Below are 23,640 nucleotides of genomic sequence, written 5' to 3'. Positions count from 1 at the left end.
TCAGTATCCTGTACAAACATGCTGAAAAGCCTGTAATACTGAAATACTAGTCAGAGGTCAGTTAAGTAAGAAATGAATGTCAGTAATTTTGCATTCCCTACCCAAACAGGAACAGAGCAGAATATAATCAGCATGGCAGAACTGTGTCCTGCCCGTTCCTCTGACTGTTTCGCCTTGCCTGTTGATCTGCTTGTTCCTGAACCCCTTGAATAGGCACTGTATAGTCTACTAGTGTTTGACTAGACTCAGTCCAATTGAAAGCAGTGATGTACTACCAATGAAGCATGATGCTGTTGGATAGATGGATGCTGAGGTGGGAAGGTCTTATTGGGGATATTATTTTTATTGTATTACTGGGATTAGAAACATCCTCCAGATCTCTGCGGTGCTCTGTTGTTTTATGGCTGATTAGATGAGTGCATCCAGCTCTTTAATTTCGGGAGACACTACATCAGGAGGAGGCGGTTCATTTTATTCCTTAATTAGAAAGGGAGGACAGGTCAGGCAGCTGAACAGCCAAGCAGAGGAGCGCACGCCAAAAGGCACCGAGTTCCTACAGCTCCCACTGACTGGGAGTTGCGGCTGCTCAGGAAGTCTCTGTCCCCTAAAGGATTTGGCTGTGACTTTATTGTTACCAGTGACCGTTATTACCAATGAAGAGAGCTGCTAGCTTCCAGTCTGTATTGGCAAACTCATAGAAAGGTCCTCACATGTTAATGACATTTTAAGATTAAACCCAAAGCAACTGCTGATGAAAACACAGTAAATAGTAGTCCTGCTGTGTCTCATGTTCCATGGTGATACCCACCTGTCCAAAGAGCCCTCTGTGACTAGTTGGGTATTCTAACTTTGGCCTTTGCTTTTGCTTTCTCCTGTGTGCGCACACACACACACACACACACACACACACACAGTCACTTACGCTGTGTCTCTCTTACTTTGTTGTGGCCGAAGAGATGGTGCTGAAACAAAATTCATGTATTTGATGTGTTTATGTGAGTACAGAGTTCATGTGGAAGAAAGTCTGCATCGTGTTTCTAGTCACCTGGACTGAGCATCTGTGTCATCCAGTCTAAAGCAGCAGACACGATCCTCCCAGAAGACTTCTGCAGCAGTCTCAGCACATCTGCTGCTGCTTACGTGTCCGTGGCAGAGAAGAGGTGTTAGCAGTGCAAGCAGGCGTTTGTTCAGGCTCTTCCTCTGGTGACCCTCTGTGATGTTACAGTGTCACTGGAGATTAGCATTTCCATTTTAAAAAGAACCCTGTTTTTCTAGGATTTATGCAGCTACTGTAAAAATTGGATCTAGGCTGAAATTTGGCATAAAACTCTCCTCTGCAGAATCAAATGCTTCTGTTGCACCAAATACAGAACTCATCAAGTCCAGCACAGCTAGCAGAGCAAAGGCCCGGTCCTACAGCCACCGTGTAAATGARCAGGCAACTGTTACTGAGACTGCTGACACAAGTAAATGATACACAATCAGGCCCATACTTTATAATTAGCTGAGTGATATAACCTGATGTTTACTGCTCTTCTGGGAGGGAGGGGAGAAGAAGCCTTTGGAAATAAACTTCCATGCGGTTAAAAACTGGAGTTTGGCTGGAGTTGCTTTTTTATGGCCGTCTGTTCAAAAGTCCAAAAGTAAGAACATGACTTTATCAGTCTCTGCTGATTACAGCTGGAGAGATGGGTGTRTGACACATTCAGGAAAGTGTCAGCAAGTATCTAAAGAAATTGTAATTAGTTAGCAATGGCCGAGTCTTTTGCTTGCTTGGGTTTTTTGTTTGTGGTTTGTTTTGTGTTGGGTGTTTTTTTTCCAAAGAAACAAAATACAGGCTATTGTCGAGAGTTTGTTTTTCTTCTTCTCTGGGGAGGAATAACCAAGAATAAATAGATTGTGCAGATGCTTAATCCTGATGTTGAATTAGTGGCCTTTCCTGCATGTTTCAAAAACAAATGTATAAAATGGCATGGTTTTTATGGATGGAGATTATCTGCTGCACAGATCTGGTTTCTGGACATGCTACTCAGGGTACAAGTTACAGGTATTTTTGTGTTATTTTAATTTTGGACTATTGAAAACAGAACCATAGAGGAGGCATTTGCTGTGTCTCCATTTTTAAGGGTGTTTGAGGCAGGGAGCAAAGCAAACAGTTGGAAGGGAATGGTGACACATCCCAGATTGTCTGCTTCCCTCTGCCTCGGGTGCATGGTGTGATCCTGGTCAGAGTAACACAACCACAGTGCTCCTAGGTTCCTCATTAAAAATATAAATACTTAACTTTGATATTTGTGRTGCAACTGCAAATTAACGGGCAAACTGTCTGACAGTGGCAACTATAGTAAGTACTTAGCCTTTACCTGTCATACTCAATGCACCTTCCAAACCTAATTTAGGCTTCTAAGAAGGCTGGTTAATGCCCGCAGGTGAATAGCGTGTTGGATTACCTCTTATCTCCAGTGTGCTTATTTATCAGTCTGTCTCTGGGACACTACAAAAGAACATGCTTTTTAACTGTTCCAGAGAGCCCGYTATAGGTGTAGCCTGGAGCTTGAATTATTTTCTCTCAGAGCCACTGAAAGCAGAATTTGGTCTCCAGAAAGGGACTTCAGAAGGGAACGATCTTGCCTGAAATTTCATGAGTTGCCTCAGGCAGGGGAACCTAAGCAAAGATGTGCCTGTGAGTAGCTGTGCTATTCCTGCTGACCCTGGTTTGTCTTTCCATGATAGCCCGGGGCCAGGCGGGAAGAACTGCCGGGGAGCCAGTGTGGAACACACTGTGTGCGAGAACTTGCCCTGCCCTAAAGGTGTGCCAAGCTTCAGAGACCAACAGTGCCAAGCCCACGACAGATTTGCCAACAAGAAAAAAAGCCTCCTGACAGCTGTCATCATTGATGGTAAGTTTTTTCAGCTTCTTCTGTAATTCCTTGCTGTTCTTTCACTGCAGCTTCTCAACCCATCTTGATTTAGTCTGCAAGACCCCCATTTGTCAGTGTGAAGGCTACAGTATGTTCCCCTTAGCTAGATCTGAAAGATGAATTACTTGTTCTGGTTGCTGTCCTGCTGTTCTTTTAGCCTTTTTAATGGAAGATACTGACATTTTCTTCAGAACTTCTTCAGAAACTGTCAGTTTTTAGACATCTTTGTGTAGTGCTGGAGGAGTAGGGGGCTGAACTAGGTTCCCAGTCTGAACAGGCAAGTTTGGAGTTTTAACATGAGAAARTTCAAATCAGTTTGGGACTGAAAACAAGAAGAAGGATTCCCTGGGGACTTTTTTTATGCAAGTCTTTTGTGGGCATTTTAGCATGATTGCCTGTCCTACTTCCACTCCTTTAATGCTTCCTTCGCTGGATCTTGCTGTTCACCTACTATTCAACCAGATGATGAGGGGACATGAAAAGGGATCGTAATAATGTCCTTTCCGTACAGACAAACATCTTTCACTTCACTCTGCTGAAAAACGGACAAAGCTGGTTTTGTCTGATTATCTTAAAGACATGCTTGAACAAAGGAGGGTGATGTTGGAACTAACACCAGAACACCAGGCAGTGGATATAAGCATTTCCCATGTTAGCACTGACAGGTTAGGTTTTACTCCAGGGCAAGCATACAGACAGCATTCCAGTTCCTGCAGCAAACCCTCTCCAGAGCATGGTTTATTGACAAGTCCTGGGAAACAGGCTGTTCTCGTTCATTGTTCATCTCTGCTGGCTTCCCAAATAGTTTTGCCAGGTGAGTGCACAATGCAGAGCTACTTCCCTGACTTATCCTGGAAGAAGCAGAACCAGAAGGCTGCAAGGACAAGTTACCAGGGCTCTGACCTTCTGTTACTGCCATCTTAGCTTCCTACTTATCAGAGACAATAGAAACAAAACTTAAACCAGGTCTTCAGCACTTGCAGTGTTAGAGACATGTCCTAGAGGAAACATATTGTCAGACTTTCTGAACTGGGACATAGGGCAGAGCTCCCTTTTAGGCATGTCCTTCTCTATGAGCACAAAGTGTTTCTTCAGCTGCACTCCTCTGGCTACCGTAATTTGATTCTCATATTCCTGTCCTGAAGTGTCTATTTTTGTACTTCTCATCTTAATTCCTCCACAGGCCCTTGTAGCATAACCATGAGAGTCCTTTGGAGGCACTCAAATCAGTCCTTCAGTAGCCATCTATTCCTTTCCTTCCACTACAAGTACAAAATATTCCTGTCCTTGACCACTTTGTGCTCGGGTGCCATAAGGTTTTTTGTTTCCATATATGTGACTGTCTGAGTTACTGTGGCTTTTACTGTGCAGGGTTGCACTCAGATTGCCAGATGTGAGTCTTCCATTGCTTGAAAGAGTGCTAGAAGCACGTCCTCCCACTCGCACTTGTTATCTTAGTCCACATCCAAAAAAGGTATTTAGGTGCTTAAACACCTTCAAGCATCTGTGTCTTCTTGAAATATTGGGTTGTTTGGGAATGTTAAGTCGCTAGCAGATGGTGGTCCCATCTGCTACATGTTCTGCTCATGTTTCTAAGCTTGCTCCAAAAATTTTAGTCTCCTACAGAATGACACTGCCCACTCCTCATTCATGTCCCTGATCTATACAGCTGATTCTTTCAAACTGCAGAATGACTCCTTCATGTCTGCCTTTCCCTAATCCATGCATTTTATTACCATACTCCCTTACACACAGGGCTCCAYGCTGCTAGTGCATTCACACCCCGTCCATGCAGTTGCAACCCTATAGAGGCCATATATTCCAACAACCAAATGCTTTTCTGCCCGTAAAACCTCCGAAGTCTAGTTTGTGCATCATTTTCAGAGTACTTGTTCAGGTTTGCAATGCTTCCTGAGATAACGGCCCAGCTGAGAGTGGTCCAGCTGGTGGCTGGTAGACCACACCCAGCACACATGGCATTTGGTCCTGTCATTGGCTTCCTTCCTACTCATGTCCAGGTGCTTTATCAAAGAGAAGARGATTGCTATTACATGGTGGTTCACATGGAGCTGCTACATAACACTAGGAATGTTGGGCTGGCTTGGCCCAAACAATATATACAATACTGCAAGGAAACAATATTGCAGGGGAACAGTAACCATTTTTATATAAGACAGTCGTGCCTCATAAATCTGCTAGAGAACATCAGCACACACGTGAATGAAAGTGATCCGGCTGATGTCATCAAAAGCTTGTAAAGAAACTAAGCTGTCATAGGATAAAAGGGAAGGTCAYGTGGTAGATTAACATCTGGCTAGAGGATAGGAAACAAAAGATAGGAATAAATTACCACTTTTCACAATGGGAAGAGATTATCAGGGAATCTGTGTGGGTCTGTGCAGCACCTCTGCTGTTTGGCATTTTCATAAATGACCTGAAAAAGAGGTGAATAGTGAGATGGTAACATTAGACAAAATTCAACATCATTAGCTTCATCAAAACTAAAACTGGTGACAAGAATTTGCAAAAGGGTTTCACCATAGTGAATAACTAAAAAGAGAAAGATAAAAATGTTGATATGTTCAAAATAAAGCACATGGGTAAAAACAAATTGAGCTGTACGTACACAGTGATATATCTGTTAATACTCAGGTCAGACATCTTAGAATCATTATGGTTAGATCTGTGTAAGCACCAATGAAGCTCTGTAATTGTCAGGGCAGGATAATCTTAGAAATCATTAGGAAAGAAGTAGAGAATAAACAGGAAATATCCATATGCCACTGTATAAATCCTATATCTACACCTGTGCACATTGGTAACCTAGCAGAGTGACTCAGGATGGGGCGGGAAGARCAACAGCAAATGCCATCCCAGACTACACTGGACACATCCCAGTTCACCCCAGCTGGCATTTTTGCTTCCTTTGGGTGCCAGACATGGTTCACCTCAGAKCATTAAGCTGAGAGCAGAATCTGACTTCAAAGGAAAATGTTCCTTACTGAATCCCTGGGGTCTCCTTTGCAGCAAAGCCGGCCTCCCATTTAGTGGGTGTTCCCTGGGTGCAGAAGGTTCTGTGAGCTGTTTGCAGTGCTTCGAGTTTTCTTGAATAGCTGTATTATCTATCATAGGAGCAGCCTTCATCCAGAAGCYTGCRGGACACTTCCAAAGCCYTTCTCAAGAAATTAAAACAACAACTTGTTTTCAGGAATAATCAAATCCTCTGAAACTGCAGCTCAGCATTTCTCAGTGATTCCTGAATAAAAAGATTTTGTTATTATGGCTCCTTCGGAAATATGCAGTTCTTGTGCTTTGCTGACAACTTCACTGAAATCCATCATAACTGCCTCATTCATAAAAAGGGCTGCAGACATAATTTGTAAATTCCTGAGTTCTCCAAACACTACAGGGAGAGTATACTTTCCTCAAAAAAAGAAAAAAATCTGCCTTTTACTTGCAGGAATATTGTTCCCAGTGGTGGAGTCATCACCAGGGCTCTCCCAAAGACTTCTGTTGGGCAATATTTCCAGAGTACCATTTTGGAAGTTTAACTCTTTGATGCCAAGTCCCAAGCTGATGTTTTTTTTCTCTCACCTTATGGTTGCAGGTGCCACAACAATCTGGCTTCCACAGAGGCCAGTGGCCTAGCTATTTAAATTGTTTCCCAGCTAGTGATCCAGATAACACAGTAATTCCAAGAAAACTGCCTTTTTCTTGACTTYCTAGTGTGGTTTCAGTTACAGAAAATTCTCCCAATTTTCTTTTTTTGGTGAAGGCCATTTTGTGGCCACCTGAGGACTGACCAAGCTGTTACTAAAAGATAATAGCCAGCATTGTTCCTGATTTCTAGCAAAGCCTCACTCACCTGAGCCATGTCGTCCCATGGCATGTGRTCAGACTAACCAGCTCCAGCTCCTCATGTGCATAGTTGGCTTTTGATGCTCAGTAGAGAGTAAACCTAAGGCTGTAAATTAAAAACTTCTCRTACCTGGTTGCAGAGCAGGCAGCCAGGTGTTCCTCATAGCTGCAGAAGGAGAGGCTGTTCAGAGGTGGTCAGACTAGTGGTCTCCTGCGCAAGCTCCTCTTTCAACAGCTTTCCCAGCTTCTCCTGGCAAATGAAATCAAAATCCAGTCTCTGAGAATTTCCTTTGCATCAGACAAAAGGCAGGGAGTTTGAACCTCCACAGGATGTGCCTGTAGTTCCTCTCTCAAGCAGAATGGGCAGAGGGTAGCTCAGTTTTGCACCYCAGTGTCAATGTTTTTTTAAGCACGTTGGAGCACCCATGCAATGTTCTCCAGTTCCTTTTTGCAGCATATCCAAGCACCACACTCAGAAAAAATAGACACAGACCCAAACCAGCCTTGAGCTAATCTTCTACACTGTGCTTGAGCTCTGCTTGCATGTGTTAATGAGCTGGGAGCTGGTTGCAGATTTTTTATTTCATTGGGAACTTAGACTTGGGCCTGTGTCGTTTAGTCTAATGTRTTGGCAAACCTTCCCTCTTCTGTCTGATGAGTACTGGACCATGCAGAACAAAACATGTTTCCATTTGAGTGTCTATAGGTTCTTCCCTGGATGAAGTCTGTGAGTAGCAGAGAGTCAGCTCCAAAGGAAAAACATTACATTGCCTAAATATCTGTTACTTAAACATATGGCAAATGCAGACTGCAAACCCTGATATCTGCTGTATGCTGCCAGTTAATGACACAAATCTTTGAAAAAGCTTTTTTACTTAACTCCTTCTCTRGCTAAACCCCATAGTAGGTCTTCCAAAGTGAAGGCCTAAATATATAACATTGTGCTTGCCACTACTGTGGGTGAAAAATGCAAATTTTCTCTGTCAAAGTATTTCAGATGAATTTGGGAGTGCTTTCTGCAGGTATCCCAGCTGCCTAGTTTGTTGGCAGAAATGTTTGTAGGACCACAAATACCAGTTTAAGGAAACGGTAGGTAATGTGTATGCAAAAACATKTCAAATTTATATACACAAGCGTTCTTACTGGCAACCTGATGYGAGCAGTTAATTCGGTCCATCAAGAGCAGAAATGGACTGGAGAATCTGTTTGTCCTTCTGAAATCACTTGATGTAGCCTGAATTTTGTGTGAGATGCTCACACAGTCTAATAACCTGGTCATTCAAGCCAGGCTGCTGAATGTTCCCTGTAACAAACACCTTCCATTCACAAACAGGTACAAAGAAGTATACTGACTGAATGGGGTTTTTTGTGCCTTAAAAGACCAAGCTCATCAATTTAACCCTTTGAACCGAACCCCTGAACCGAAAGCCTCATGTTCCCTCAAAGATCCGAACGTCAATAGATGCCGTTGTACACCCATTTATGCAGCGACTGCATTCCATTGCTCAGTTGCCGTTGCCTCAAGCACCTATTTGAGCTGCTCCTCAAGGAAGTTGCTTGTGTGTTTCTTTTTCCAGATAAGCCGTGTGAGCTCTTCTGCTCTCCGCTGGGGAAGGATTCCCCTGTGCTGGTGACAGACAGAGTCCTCGATGGTACTCCATGTGGGCCTTACGAGACTGACCTCTGTGTACATGGCAAGTGCCAGGTGGAGTAACTTTCTCTTGTTTCAAGTGATGGATAGTATGGGGTGGCTGTGTATGTCCTAAAAGAGCAGGCATCCACGTGGGTGGCTGGGAGGCTGTCCCAGAGGTGAGAGGGCAGCCCTGTTTTGCAAGACCCATTGCAAGGGCTCCACAGCTCTTTCTTGATCTTAGAATTGTGATAAATGCCCAAGGTATGAGATTATCACTGAACAGCTGGGAACATTCAGTGATCACAGTCAGTTGTGTGTCATCATCAAATGGTTTGGGAAAGGAGTGGAAATCTGGCTTGCTTAACTGCTCCATTTTGGCTACTAGAGGAATCACTGGGAGAATGCCGATGCTGCAAACTGGATTATAAATTGTTGCTAGCCTGCTATAAGTGTCACATTATCAGCATCGTGGTGCTTTTCAGCTCTGTCTGGGACCTGTCTAGAAATACTGAGGACATTTTTCATTACCAGTTGCTTTTTGGCTCCTAGACCTGCATGAGCCAGTAGCTTCCCTCATATAGCCTTACATCTGTGTGATTTTGTTATCTGTATTACTAAATAATGCCAAGGTGAGTTAACTGTTAGGGCCCATCCGAAGTGTTTGAAAGGCCTGTTTCCCTTGTAGTAAGGAAAAGGTTCCCTTCCTCCCCGAAACTTCATTATAAACCTCCAAGCAATAGGGAATGTAGGTTTAGAGGAGGAAATCCTGCAGCCTGGAGCACAGCCTAAGCCAGTTTTCTTTTGCCTTTCATCTGCACTGTCCTGTGCTCAGGTCACAGAGAGAGCAAACCAGAGGGAGCATAGGGCAGGCTTCCTTCTGCTGTCCAGCAAGAGCTGGTTGTTCCTGCATGGACTAGCCAAGCCCCGAACATGCTCATTTCCTTTCGTCTCTGGTCAAACAAGTTGACAATGGAAATGAAGAGGACCATCTTCAGGAGTCTTAAGATTTGATTTCCTTTTCCTGGAGTGAAGGTGCAATGGCCTATAACCATTGCAGTGATGATGGTTTGCAATGATGATGGAACTGGAAGGAGGCATCAGTCAGGGCACGGTGGGGAGATCCTTGTAATACAGCTCTTCCTCGCCGTTTGCTGGGCAGTGAGACAGTTCATAATGCAGCACATTGAATGATTCGGAGCCCATCTCTTAGAGCTGCTGTTTCAGATTCCTTGAAAATTTAGGTGAAATTATGTAGACCCATACTAACTATGAATTTAGGGTGTTGGGAGAGGGAAGGAAGAGAAGAAAATGTTTAAATAAAGCTCRTAAAGAACAAGAAGGCAGTTAGCATGGGTGTTGCTAGCAGTGTGTAGCAGTTGTATTCAAGGCCTTTGTCATGGACACTGTGGCAGGGCAGACACTTAGTGGCTTTTCTCTCTCCGGTCCRTGTAGCATGTGTTCAAAATCTGCTCCACACACATTAGTGATGTGAAAGAAGTTTGAGTCAGCTACTATAACCTTGCCAGTGCTGGATTCTTCCTGGCAGTTCTTTCTCCAAGTTTTTCCTAGTCTAGATTTTTATCCCATGCTACGAGTTCCTCTTTCCCTATTACCCAGCCTATTGTACCACCAGAACAGCTTTCTAGTATAACCCTTTACCTCCACTAACTCTACTGGAGACGTGCTAGTTTGCCTCAAGGGGCAGAAGGCACACCGTCTGTCATCTAGTAAGCAGTGGTTAAGAGCTACCAATTTGTACTGCTTTGAACTCTCCAGGCAGGGAGATAAGTGAACAGCATATTCCCATAGGAACAGGAAAGGTTTGGGGGACACAATATGTTTTTACTAACAGCAGTGCAAGGAGATAAGTGGAAAAGCTTTATTCAGATTGAATTTTGCACTGCTATAAGAAACACTTCCCACCCTTTCCTRCCAAATTTTTAATTCAGCCCTTCTAATTTATTCAGATGAARAATCTGAACAAMAAGTTGCTGGGGAGCCAGCACAGGGGCTTCTTTATATGCTCTTTAATACTGAGTGCCCTGCATGGAGCCAGGTTCATGGTGGATCCCAGTTACTTTTTTTTTTTTTTTTGCTGTTTTCAGCTGTATCCAAAAAGCTGAGAAAGCTATTAATAAGCTGTTACAGTAAGGCCAGCTGTGCACCTCCAGCTGTGTGCCATTGACCATTGCACTGGGTCGGCCAGCTTTACTTCTCCAGACATTCGGATCAGCCGCAAACAGTAAATCAGACATTATGGCAATGCGTGTTTTCTTCTTCCAGTGAGGAGCAGTAGCCAGCTCCCCTCCAAATGAAAACCTTTATGAGCACAGAGCTTTGGAGGTACATCATGAAAAGCAAATTGCACTCTAACTCGGGGGCAACTGCCTTTAACTGTGCAGAGAGGTGATGACAGCTGCAGAACATTCAGTCCATTTGCATCTGGCTGAGAGAAAATGCAAAATGATCAACTCAAGCCGAGCAGATTTGAAAGCCTCATGAACTCATTTATAATACTCTTCCGCCTTATATGCAGTTTAGTGCTGAGAATCGCTGTGTGTAACTGTGTACCCCATTTACCACAGATGATACTTGTCTAACTAGCTGCCTATTAAACCAATTTAATCGCATATTCGTTTAATTACTCTTCTCCTTGTTTCTTTACTCAGTGTAGACAAAGCCTTGTAATAAGCATTGCAGGGGTCCTGGAGAAGAGAATAAGTGCTGAAATCAGAGGGTGGTATAACTGTTATTTATTTTCTTGAATAATCCTTCTAGTTAAAGGCTTTCAAAGGCAGGAATAACACGTTTCCAGTGTAACAGACATTTGCAGAAACCATTGCCTGCAAACACATAATTCAAGAAATGTAATAGCTCTTTTCCCTTCACCAGTAGGTGCTCCTAAATGAAATTCATGCATTCTGGTTAGAAAAATGAATGTAGATGAACATGGCAAAGAAAAAACTTTTCTTGCAAGGTGAGGGGGGTTTTGAGAAGGGAAGCATCAACAGATTCTTTGGAGCAAAGTCCTGTAAGTCTCAAAATATCCTAACTGCAGACAGGCACCAAAGGGGGAGAGTCTTTAATTTTAATCTGTGAATTTATTAGAGCTTCATTTGAAAGCTGTGAGCTGAGCTCACACTGAACAGTGTGAATGAAGCCTTTGGGTGTCAGCCTCACCATCCCTGAAGCAAAGTCATCATAAGCAGAAGTATCCCTGTATTTACCTCTTAAACCTGAGGGCAGTGGGAGTGAGTAAACTTGGTTGATACTGTAGTCATGCACAGAAGCACCTGGAGAGAGCAAAGTCATCTCTAGAATTAGCACAAGGGCTCTTGCATCACCTAGATTTTTTGTGAAACTACTCCTTGTCTTTGAGACAAATCATAAGGTCTTTATTCAATTTTATCCTGTCCTTATTTAGAAGAGTTGTGTTTGAGGCTGAACATTTCATTCTTGATAGTGATAGAAGCATGCCAGCATAAGGACAAAATAAARGCTATGTAAGAGCTTCAGGAGTTTGTCTCAAAATTGAGGATAATGCTATAAAGTTGTAGCTTTAGTAGAAACATTATAGGGTAAGAATGACTGCACTTACCCTTACCATCTCCTGAACAAACACAGACACCCTGTTCAGTGTATACAAAGGGCTTTGACTTTTTCTTCTTGAAATGCACATAGTCTTCTAGCAAGGATAATTCATTTTCTCCTGGGATTTTTCAGAGACGGAAAATCTGTAACAGGCCAGAGAACAGCAGCAGTCTCATGAATCTGATGATGAGGAAAGTGAGTGCAGCTGTAGGCTTTGCAGCCTCTCCTTTCGCCTGCCTTCGCAAAGCTTGCTTTTTCTAGCATGGACATTTCAGGCATGGTGAAGATGGGGTAGGGCAGTGCAACCTGCAGCTCAGATTGCTTTTATCTTCTCTTATTTCTCTTTAAGTGACAACTGGCTTTCAGTGAGAAGATTCGCTGAGATTTTTGTTCTCTCTCAAGCCTGCTTGGCATATGTTTCTCACAGAGTTGACATTCATGGTGGCAGTGCACTTTCTAACATCTTCCAGTTTCTAAGATATTCCAGTTCTTTGTTCTGTTTGTGCTGCTCACGTTAGCACCAAGCTACTGGCAGAAGTAGTACTGAAAAAGGTGTCAGATGTCACACAGCAGTGGTGTGGGGAGAAGACAAGCAGCTTTGCTGACTGTTATGACGCACATGACTTTGTGCTGGCTCCTCTCAAAGGAGGATTAGTCCAAGACTCATGATAGCATGAAAGAACTTTCTAATGGAGACTGCAAATTGTACATCAGGGTGTAATCTAAGGTCGCTTTGAAAACTGTATCCTGTACATCAGAACTTGGCTGGAGATCATGGGCAGTCTTTGCTGTGATTTAACAGTTTAAGATGTGAAGATGTTTTGGCTCTATCTAGTTTTCTCATGAGTGTTTTGCCATCTCACGGCTACTTTTAACTTGTTGGTGAATCTACAGTACGTTCACTGATGACAAGCCACAAACGAGGCTGTTCTGGCACAGCAGAAATATTATAGACTGACTTTCTTCTAAAACCAGTTGTCGTAGAGTATGAAAGGCAAGCCTAAATTTGAAACTGGACACATTTTCAAAAATAGCTTTTCCAAGTTAGGTAAGCAGAGGGTCAGGAGAAGGCCACAGTGAGCAGAGGTAAAATTGCAGTTGTCTACTGGACCAGTTGTTGGCAAACACTTTTCTGTGTTTTCAGTACCAACATTTTGCTTTTGATGCATGGAGTTTTGGCTTTGACTCCTCACTTGAGTATTTTCCATGTATTATTCATACTCTTGCATTACAGACTGTGGTACAAGATGTTCTGGACTGGGTAACTTGTCTCCATACAACAGCTTGGTTTAGCGCTGTACTTTGGTTAATTATTCAGTGTGTGCTCACAAAATCCAGGAGGGTTATTTGAACTACAGCCACCTGCTGTATAGTTGCCTTTTTCAATTCCTGTGTCTAAAGCAATGTAATCTGAGGCCTAGAAAGAATAGCAAGGCTTTTGGTGAATAGAGGATAGCAACAAAAAACAAGACTTTGCTTGTCAGTATCTTACTACTTTCTTAGTGTACTTTGCAGTGGGATATGAAAAAAGAGCGGTGCTGTTATCCTGCTGTTCTTCTTTTGTGTTAACCCACGAAGAACATGTCATAGCCGTTTCATTGTGTTATTCACCTAAGAGGCTTTTGTTTTTGCTTGTGGCCGTAACAGCCAAGAATCCACCAGGAGGGAGGCTRTTGATATATCTTGTCCTGATAAACATACATTCGTTTCACATCCAGAACTYACATGTTAAATGCCTCTTTTAAAGACTGGGTRCTTGATATAAAATCTGGTGGTATGTGCACCCTGTTGGCATTTGTACAAATCAGAACAGAGGCAGGGCGAAGTCAGATTTGAGGGTATCAATTCAGATGAAGCTGGTTTGGAAGAATGAGAGAGGTAGCCACAGAAAGCAGCCAAAGAAAGAAGCAAAGGAATTCCAGTGATGGGAAAGGTCTCTGGGCAGGGAAGGACTTTGTATTATTTGCACTCTCACACAGCCTGCTCTGGTGGCAAAACACAGGGATTTTGACATACAGCCTTCAGGCTCTATGTGTGAAAGGATGAAGGTTAGGAGAAAAATTCTATGTAGGATCCCCATGAACTGCTAGGGGATCTAAACACAGTCAATAAGTGTAATTGCGTATCTAATGCAGATGAGATAATGCAAATATAAAATAGGCAGTGCCTATCTCCTGTTCCAGCAGAGCTGCTCTGATTGAGATAAAATCTGAAGGCTCAGGAAGTGAAAGGCTGGCRTTTTCTGGAGTAACTTCTACGTGGACTCTGGTGCATAACAGAAGATTTGCAGTGGAACAGAAATAGAAGTAACTTGCAGGTGAACTGCTTGATCAGGGATCAAGGCTAGCCCTCCTGTACAAATCCTGTCAGACGCCCATAGTCTTCTACAGGGGCGATCACGTTTAAAGCAAAGAAATGAGAATTCTCATACCCTCAGATCTTAATGTCGGTTGCTCATATATGTACATTCCTGTTTTATGTGGTCCATCCCTTCAGGTATTGGTGGACACTGAATATTATGGATGAAAAGCTGGCAGTGCAGATGAATCTTTCATAACCAGCATGGTCTGTACATGATCAATTTGTAAAATGGCACATGTTGCATCATTATTTATATTTGATCCATTGAGACAGCTAGTTAGTTCAGCATATGGGAAGCATTATAGTTTTGTGAGCCTACAATGTCATTTCTTACACAGGGTGGGTGTATATAACAGAAATAATCATGTTTATGTGGCAAAACATATTCACACAGGCTGTATCAATTGAGCTCTTGCGTAGCCATTCAAAATACAAATAAAATTRTCATTAAAAAGTACCCAAGCAATACAGAAGATAGTTCGCACACTGAAGAATTYAAATGATGTGCATGCAGAAGAGGAGTTTTCCTATGCTGGAGCCAGCAATGACTGAAGCTGGAAATACCACCCAACAAGCAGTATTTTCAGATGTTTAATTATAAGAATGAGAAGGAGGGGGAGGGAGAGAAGGAAGGGCGGACTGACATATCAGCTCAGAGAGAATGAACTTCAGGCCTTTGGCTCAGCGAACATGCCAATTTAAAGGTCAGTGGATATTTCCAAAACATAGTGTCAGGGTAGGAGACTGCCTGGGTTGAAGGTCATTAAGAAGCCCATGGATATAGTTATGACCCTCCTTGCTGAGGGCTCAAAGACCCAGAAGACTATCTTTACGTTTCCTGCCATCACTCCTGGGTTTTAATATGGGCAAGGGACCAGCTTTAGTTCAAAATAGCTCTTCTTATTTGTCCAGTTGATGCTGCTAACTACAGCACTGCTGGCTTTCAACAGCCAGCGTAGGCAGGAGCTGGAACTCCTGGGCAGTGTTAACACCACTGCATTTGCAGAAGTTGTGGATGTCACTGTCTGACTCATGTCAGAAATTACAGGGAACTTCCAAGAGGCCAAGAGAAGGGCTTGGCACTGGCGAATCGACCCGCATACTCCGCCTGATGAACAAATGGTGGTTAGAACCAGGCTGGCTTTTCATTTTTTATTCTGCCCTCTGAATGCAGAAGAGCTCCAGGTATCAAATGTCCTGCTCTCTCCTTGGCAGATATATTGGCAGCAGTACAAAACTGCTTCCCTTCTCCTCAGCCCACTCAAAAGTGATGAATGTGAAGGTATCCAGCCATACTGGATGGACTGGTCCATGCATTCAGTCTGCTCACCYGCAGGATAACAGTTGGATCAGAAAACATGAGATTGTTATGTACAAGATCTTTCTTTCCTGAGGATGTCCAGCTTCCCCTTTTGCACTTCTGCTTCTTATTAAAAAAGATCTGCTTACCTTGATCAGTACGCTGGACTGCACAGGAAGCAGCACAAAACAAGTTAGAGATGGTAAAAAAATAACTGCTTTGAGTTATTTGGGATTTAAGGGTTTGTTTCTGCACTATGAAAACTTGCGTTTTGAACAACGCGACTTGGGATTTGCTCTTTGCATACCGTTGAATAAGTCCTCACATCTTTGAAAGCTTCCTGCAGACTGAGAAAAGCTACATACATTTTAACTGTTGACAGCATAATACAATGTGGCAGTGAGAAGCTGCTGATGTACAAACTCCACCGATCTTCCCCCGGGCCGGTGGGGCTTAGCATTCAGCGGTGCCTCTGGCCCAGTGCAGTGGCTTTCTCACCTAGGGGAAACCTGAGTTGCCCCTCTGCGACTGTGCCCTACAAATCCACCCCATGGAGCTGACAGGAGTCCCAGTGCTCAGTTTACATCTTTCCAGTCCATGGTTCAAGGACTGCTGGAAGATCCTTTCCTCCTGGGAAGGGTGATACAGACTGTGTTTTGTTTCCTCATCCTTCCAGCTCTGTCTCTTCCCCTTTACCACTTGTTTTACAGGCAGCAGTGTTTTCAGCGTGTGAAGTTTTCAAAGCATCCAAGTGACTGAGGTGGTCAGTGTAACACATTTCTAAATGACTTGGGAGCTTTTGGAAATCCACTGTCAAATCTTAAGAAAAGCTGTTTCATTATGTACCATTATTAAATGTACTTTTACTTTGGAAATGATTGGAAAGCTTGGGAAGGGGGAAATGAGCTCTGATGTTTGTACAGACAAGAGTAAAGTGCTTCCAAGGTATTTTTTTTTCCCCCATAAAGTAGCAAGAACGCACTGATTTTCATCTTGAAGCCAAGAAAACTGCTTTATTCTCTTAAAAGTTCTCCTTTGTAAGAAGCCATTTCCTGGCCCAAATCCAACAAGCGCGTTATTTCTCAAGACCTGGACTGACAGGGAAAGTTTGCCCTGCAGAGGGTGGCTGCCACAGGAGGGAATGTGTCAAGAGCCATTCCCCCTTCCTCCGCTCCCAGGGAGCTGGAGTGAAGATGAAAGGCAAAAAACAGCAAAGCACATGATTGCTAATGCCTCATTCTCTGCCTGCATCCATTACAGTCTTGCAGAGTCCTCATATAGCTCTGGGAATAAATGTGGTTCAACACTCATTATATTCCCTTTATTAATTTGTATGCTCACATAGTGCTAATAACAATGGAGTACAATGAAAGATAGCACAAAAGCCTTAAATTAAATGCAGCCTTTCCAGTATCTCAGCAGGGTGGCAGGCAGGCGTGTATTTCCAGCTGCCTTTCAGCAACACTATTAATAAATCATATTTATTTTCCTGGAAGGAGAACTGCTGGGACATCCTTCTGTTTTGGGGGCAGAATCACATTCAATATCCCTAAATCATTGTTGGACATAGGTGTGAAGTTTAGCTTTGAGAATTGCAACTGCCAGAAAGTCCACAGTCTTCTTCCTACCTTACTTCACTTCCCGTTTATACGTTTTTTTCTGTAGTCTGTGTCCATCAATTTACATGCTGTTCTAGTTAATAAGCAGCATTTCCCTTTTATGTGTTTATATATTTAAGGATATTCATCCTTTCTCAGCATTTGTCTTTCTCTAAAGATTGACTCAGGCAAACACTGCACCAGAACGTGTCTTTTCTGAGAATCTTTGCTCCCTGGAATACATCTGGACTTAAGGAGTGGCCAGTGTCTTTTGAAAGGAGGGGAAGGTTTGAGCTCAGGTCCAAATTACATTGCTTAGATGCACGCAGTCTCAGAGAAACAGTCCAAGTTCTCTTAATCTTTCCCCACTTTCCTTATTTTTCAAAATGTTTGTTATTTTGATTTTTCCTTAAGATATCTCTCCAACTTTCCTCTGGCTTTATTTTAAGAAGGCAAGGAAGGGAGAGACCCAACAGCCTTGTTCAAAGAAGTATTATTAGTGACAGTCTCACTAACTCATTTGCCAAGAAATTGTTTACCTACAGAGAATAAATCTTCAGCTTATTTTTAACATGAAAATCTCTGCTAATATGATGCCTAATGAGAACTCTTATTTCAACAGAAATTTATATTCTAAGATTGAGTTGCTGGTCATTCTGGGAGTCTTACATGAACAGAGAAAAATTTACACAAAATAGTCACAATAATGGTATAACGCCTAATCGTGTCGTAATTTAGCCCTATCAGCCTATAAATGGCTTGTGAGTGAGTAACATTACCATGGCAATCTCTACAACTACAGGGAACATACTGTGACTATTCTGGTAATAACTGTCTGTAGAAGCAAAGCTGCAGTTTTTTATTGGTAAGCAGTTTAGGTTGGTAGAGAAAATTATGAAAATGCCATTTTAAATGAAGCTTTAGGAGAAATCATTATGTATTTTTTACAATTGAATGTCAAAATTTAATACAGTGCAAGCATCTGGAAAATCCCATAATTATATTAGCAATCTTAAGGTACAGGTTGGCCAAGTCTGAATGCAACCTCCTGCTTCCATTTAAGTATTTGTGCATTGTGCATTTGTGCATTCAGTTAATGAGATCTTTCTTCAGTTATTGCAAAAGTGCAATCAAAACTGAGTGTTAGACTCCCCATTAAGATCTTGATCCAAAGCAGAGCTTCTTCAGTGAGCAGCACATTGGAGCTTGCAGCAGAACTCTGAATTTTTCTGTGGTGCACAGCTAGGACCAGGGCTCGGGTTGCTTGAATTAATTTTCCAGAAAAGTTAAGCAAGCCACATTTTCCTCTTCTCTGAACTAAGCATTGTGGTAGTAGTGGTCCTTTTCTCTAGGATGCCTTTGAGCTCCTTAGATGGAAGGTACTATACAAACATGAAACATTGAATGAAGCAGGTTAGTGTGGATTAGCACAAGATCTATGGTGATGTCTTGAATAATTAGTATTTGTGAAACCCTCTTCAGTTAAGTCTTCTGAGTCAAAGTTCGTGCACGTAGTATTGGGCAAACAGGTTGCTGAATAACCAACTCAACAGTTTCAAATGAGTGCTGTCCTAATTCACAGCATTCTCTTCCCATTCAGGTTTTCAGTCAGATGTTTATCTGAGTCTTGACCTCAATGTTTAGAGATATTTTAACCTTGCAAACGAAATAATGGGGACCTCTGGTTGTTGTCATTAGAAAATTGGCTGCGATGGAATCATTGGCTCAGCTGCCAAAGAGGATCGCTGTGGAATCTGCAGTGGTGATGGCAAAACCTGTAAAGTGGTGAAAGGCGACTTCAACCACACCAAGGGGATGGGTGAGTAACCCTCAGCAGCATTTCAGTGTAGTAGAGACTGTCTTAACTGCTTGAGGAGAATTAAGAGAGGTAGTGATAGCTCTTCTTCTTGGATAGTGTTTGATTCACCTGCTCTGTTAGACACATAAGCTGACAGTTGTTCCTCTGAAATTTTATGGGTTTTGACGTAGATGTCCATAAACGGTTCTGACTGTTCAGGATGTTTTACTCTTGCAGACACAGATGGGGGATCTAGCACCACTGGTTTTCCCAATTTCTTACCAGTTGTGCTACCAGGAAAAATTCTGTGGAAATATCGAATGAGGAATCAGTGAAAAGATGCTCAAGAATGAGAATATTGACTCCACCTTTGTTAAATGTCCCTAGTCTTCTCCTTGAGTAACTAACTATCCAAGGATAGATAATCAGCAGTCTTATCACTTGCTGAGCCTCTTTTCAGATGGTGAGTTGGAAGTGCTGAGAACTTCCCGGGATCAGGCCTGATTGGGCTGTGCAGCTTCCAAAATTGTTTCTCATTTAAAAAAAMAAAATCTAACTAGGAACACAGAGCAAAACCCGACTCAATTCAAATGTGATGTTCTCTTTGCTTCTTCTTCCATTGTTCAGATACCAGCCATTGCCTCTGTTTGAAATTCAGAATGAAGTTATGTTTCTCATTTTGAATGCTACTAGTGCTGTTGATTTTAAATAAAAGAGATGAAATCATAGTATCTTCTCCAGTGGGAGGAAAGTCTGATTTCAGCACCATCTTTGAGCTCTTTGGGAGCTCAGAATGATGCATGTTGTATGTTCCAGATGATTCATGTTATAATCAGGATATCTCAGCTTAATGAAAGAGACCTCCCCTCTGAATATTTTTACTGACTCCCTGCCAGCAATAGATTAGTCTAGGGTAGAAGAACTTCCATCAGACATAAGAGTTTGCCCTCTCTTGTTACACATGAATGTATGTACAGCTTTGTGTTTGAATTAGTCTTTGTTRCAGAGTTTCCGTTCTGGTCTTCTGAGAAACCTGTTATCACTCATCCTAATCAGGCAAAGGGAGAGAAACCCAGATTTGGGACTTGCAAGCTGCTCTAGGAGGAAGGAATTGTCCAGAAAAAAATGGCCTCTCATTCAGTGAATGCAAAATTGCCACTTCCACGTGCAGGAGTACATTCAACATGTGCTACTCCAGGACCGAATTCAGCGAAGCACATAAAGATCTCCTTTAAACACACACTTCTGTTTAATTGGTTAGTAAAGCAGCACAAGTGCTTAGCAGCGTTCTTGAATCAGGGTCTCAGCACTAAAATCTGGGGCTCTGATTCTGTTCATTGATCTCTTCCTCTGCACCCTCCCTATCAGTGGAGCCAGCTGTGACCAGTCACCTCCTCTGAGGTGGGTAGGATTTCCCACCTCSATGGATACTTTCTGGAGCACATTTGTGCTGCTGCATTGCTAGGCCAACCTGTTGAATGATTTCCTGCATTACAACTTTTGACTGTCATGCCCCAATTGACTTCCACCTACTTATGGCAAGGAATTTGCATTTGGTGCAAATGGTGGAAAAGGTTTCTCATTTCCATGGAGAAAACTATTTTCTATATCTGTAGAACGTCTTACAGCTGTTCATGAACTTCTTAGTTGCTCCTGAAGAGTAGCTACCTTTTATCTTTCCAACCAGACTACAAAACATCTTGCACAGATAAATATGAAATTTCTGGGTCACTGCCAGGAAGTAACACCCATTTCCAATCAGAGTGACTGTTTGGGGCTGGTAACTTTACATGGCTGTAGGAACAGAACAGCCTCATCTGGTTAACGGGTTGTTTGGCAGCCAGAACACTACAGGAGGCACTTACTCCCAGCACCCACATGACCTAAGGGGAAGAGAGGGTTGACTTAATCATGGTCAGTGTTACAGTGTACAAGCATGTATAGAGCCTTATTTTTTGCTGACCATCTCRAAAAAGCAAACTTGTCAAAATGTTGCTCTGTCAATTCCTTTTGCCACTTAAAATGCTTCCACCTTTACCCACCTGACATAATTTATAAGATAATGATTTTTTAGCGTTATAATCACATAAACATTTGTTAGCTGTTTTGATTTATTGATTAATTTTAAAGGAAATTTGGGGCAATTGAGAATACACAATACAAATATGGTAACAGATTCAGGGCTTGGATATGTAAATGATTGCACAAGTCAGTGACAAAGTCCCATGAACTTGCTGTTGTCCAAGTCAAGGCCAACATKCCATGTTAGGTATGCTGACTTATTGCAGGAGAGAATAGCCATCAAATATCAAGATGTTGATTGTTATGGAGTGGTATCTGTTTTGGGAAGTCTTCTGCAGGTGGGGCTCCACTGACAGCAGGATTGGTCCTGTATGTCCTGTGACTGAAAATCATGTTGTCAAGCACCATTTAACTGAACTAAACCCATGCCAACTCCTTTCTGTTTCTTAGTAACCAATAGTCATTGTAAGAAGGTTTCCACGTGTGTGATGGCAAAGGCAAAAGCTGTTCCCAAGTGTTTCTCGTGTAAGATGCTTGAATGCTGTTTGCAGTGTCATTGGGTGTTGGTGACATCCTTTGGTGTTGGTTCTTTGTTTTCTTTTGTTTGGATTAGATGGGGAGATTGGTATCAAAAGCCATGGATAAACTTCAAATCCTTTTACTATTCAGCTTGGTTTGTCAAAGGTATCAGATACAGGTCGTTTCCTTTTAGAAAAGTTATCTGGGTGAAGGAAGGCTAAATTTTCATTAACCAAGTGAAAAGTACTAGGTCTGTTTCTTTTTTCCCCAACGAGATTGTCACAGATTTTGTAAGGTTCTGCCACCAGGTAGGTCAGGGCAGTGGAACGTTCAAAGTGCCTCAGAAGAGATCCAGCAGTTGTGTCTTACCAAGTCTGATCCAGGGTGATCCAGCTGTAACTGGATTCCATTTCTGTTTTGGGAAGGAGGTCAAAAACCTTTACTTGTTATGCTAAACATCACATACACTTAGGTGTAGTAGGCTGTCTCTAGTAGGCCAGCTAATTGCACTGTTTAGACTGAGGTTTGTTTTTGACTGACTTAGAGCATGCCTTGTACCTATTTCTGCAAAATAATGAAAAAAAAATGCAGACTTGTTCTGAAGTCCATCTCAGTTTGCCTGCCACTGTACAGCAGAGCTAGAACTATAGGACAGCTCTTCGGCTCATACCTCTTTGGTAGCTGATTTATCTCACTGGCTTCTAATAAGATACCTGTCCAGACTCTGAGGCTGTTCCTGTAATACTCAGAGATCTGCTTTAAGAATGAGGTGTTTTCCCACTGCATCTTGTCTCTGCTGATTTTTCTCAATAATATGAAGATTTGCATTGCTGCCCTTTGCCTGTGATCCAAAAGAAAGACCACACTTATTTGGATTTTTTTTAATGGCAAAACATAATAAAATGAGATAGCCATTTGCTGTAACTAGAATTTTGGGGACTAAAGAGAGTCTTTACTAGCAGGTTTTTTTTAAGATGGTTAAAGAGCAGGCTTTTTATTTCGTACTTTGCTTAACCAGCATGTATTTAAAAGAAAGAAAGGAAATTTGAACCACGGTGCTGTCATGCTGGCTAAGAACATCTTTAGCCAGTGCAAGAAATTCTGTTCATGTCAATAATAGCGTGTACATCGAAATGATGAGAAAATAGAGCCCCATGAATAACTCTCGGGGTGTCTTATGAGGGTTTAAGCAGAGCATATGGGACAGAAGTTATGGCAACCAACCGCTCAGCAACAGTAGGAGGCTTTGAAATCTATCCATGGCTTCTGTATGAAATGATTTTCTTCCAAGCCAGCTATCCCATGGCTGGAAGTGGACTATGATGGGTAGGTGCCTATGGAGGAATTAATCTCAAGCTAATAGCAAGTGAGAATCATGACAATCTTTGGCTGCTCAGAAAATGAACATATCATTACTAATGGACGTATTTCCACATCACTGCAACAACTAGCACTCAGCAAAAGGTGCAAGGTGGAATGGTCATGGAGACTGAGGTGCCCAGCTGGTACCATCCCTAAGACCTTAGGGAAGCTGTGCTGGCCCTCTCCAGCAGGTAGATAGTACAGCCTGGGTTCCTTGGCTACCAACCTGAGACCTTGCATCAAGGCACTTTTTGGAAGTAAGATAATGGGATGAGCACTGCTGACTTTCTCATGCCCCAACTGTCATGTATGTACAAGGGAAAGATATGAAGGTACAATGCCCAGAGATCAATACTTTCAGCCATGGGATAATTTCTCCTTTACTTCGGAATCCGTGTTTCACTAAGATCCGAACCAGGAAAACAGTTTTGTAATAGATCAGTGACGTTATGAAATGCACACTAAACTTTCTCTTCTTTCTGGGAATAACAACGATGGCTAACAATGGGTTTTCCTGTGTGAGCTGCCTTCCTCTTGCAAGTCTCTCCAGCATTTAAATGAAGATACAGTAGCCACTGTTCACATATTAATCTGCTTGACGACAAAGCCACCTCTTTGTTCTGGTGTCTCCTCTAATACGAGTTACACCATATAATTTGTATCTAGGATTTGCTTCA

General features: G+C 42.4%; 1 protein-coding gene across 1 annotated transcript in view; it reads left to right on the top strand.

The window, feature by feature from the left end:
- ADAMTS17 (ADAM metallopeptidase with thrombospondin type 1 motif 17) overlaps positions 1 to 23,640 on the top strand; it is a 198,293-nt gene that overhangs the window by 116,884 nt on the left and 57,769 nt on the right. The window contains exons 13-16 of the mRNA XM_026073287.1: positions 2,734 to 2,900; positions 8,357 to 8,484; positions 18,961 to 19,081; positions 21,533 to 21,607. Coding sequence (XP_025929072.1) covers positions 2,734 to 2,900; positions 8,357 to 8,484; positions 18,961 to 19,081; positions 21,533 to 21,607 — 491 coding nt within the window. The remainder of the gene's footprint in view (positions 1 to 2,733; positions 2,901 to 8,356; positions 8,485 to 18,960; positions 19,082 to 21,532; positions 21,608 to 23,640) is intronic.

Source organism: Apteryx rowi, unplaced genomic scaffold (assembly GCF_003343035.1).
Source record: "Apteryx rowi isolate R43461 unplaced genomic scaffold, aptRow1 scaffold_11, whole genome shotgun sequence".
Taxonomy (NCBI): domain Eukaryota; kingdom Metazoa; phylum Chordata; class Aves; order Apterygiformes; family Apterygidae; genus Apteryx; species Apteryx rowi.
The sequence above is the reverse complement of the archived record's forward strand: the minus strand, read 5'-3'. Positions and strand labels throughout refer to the sequence as shown.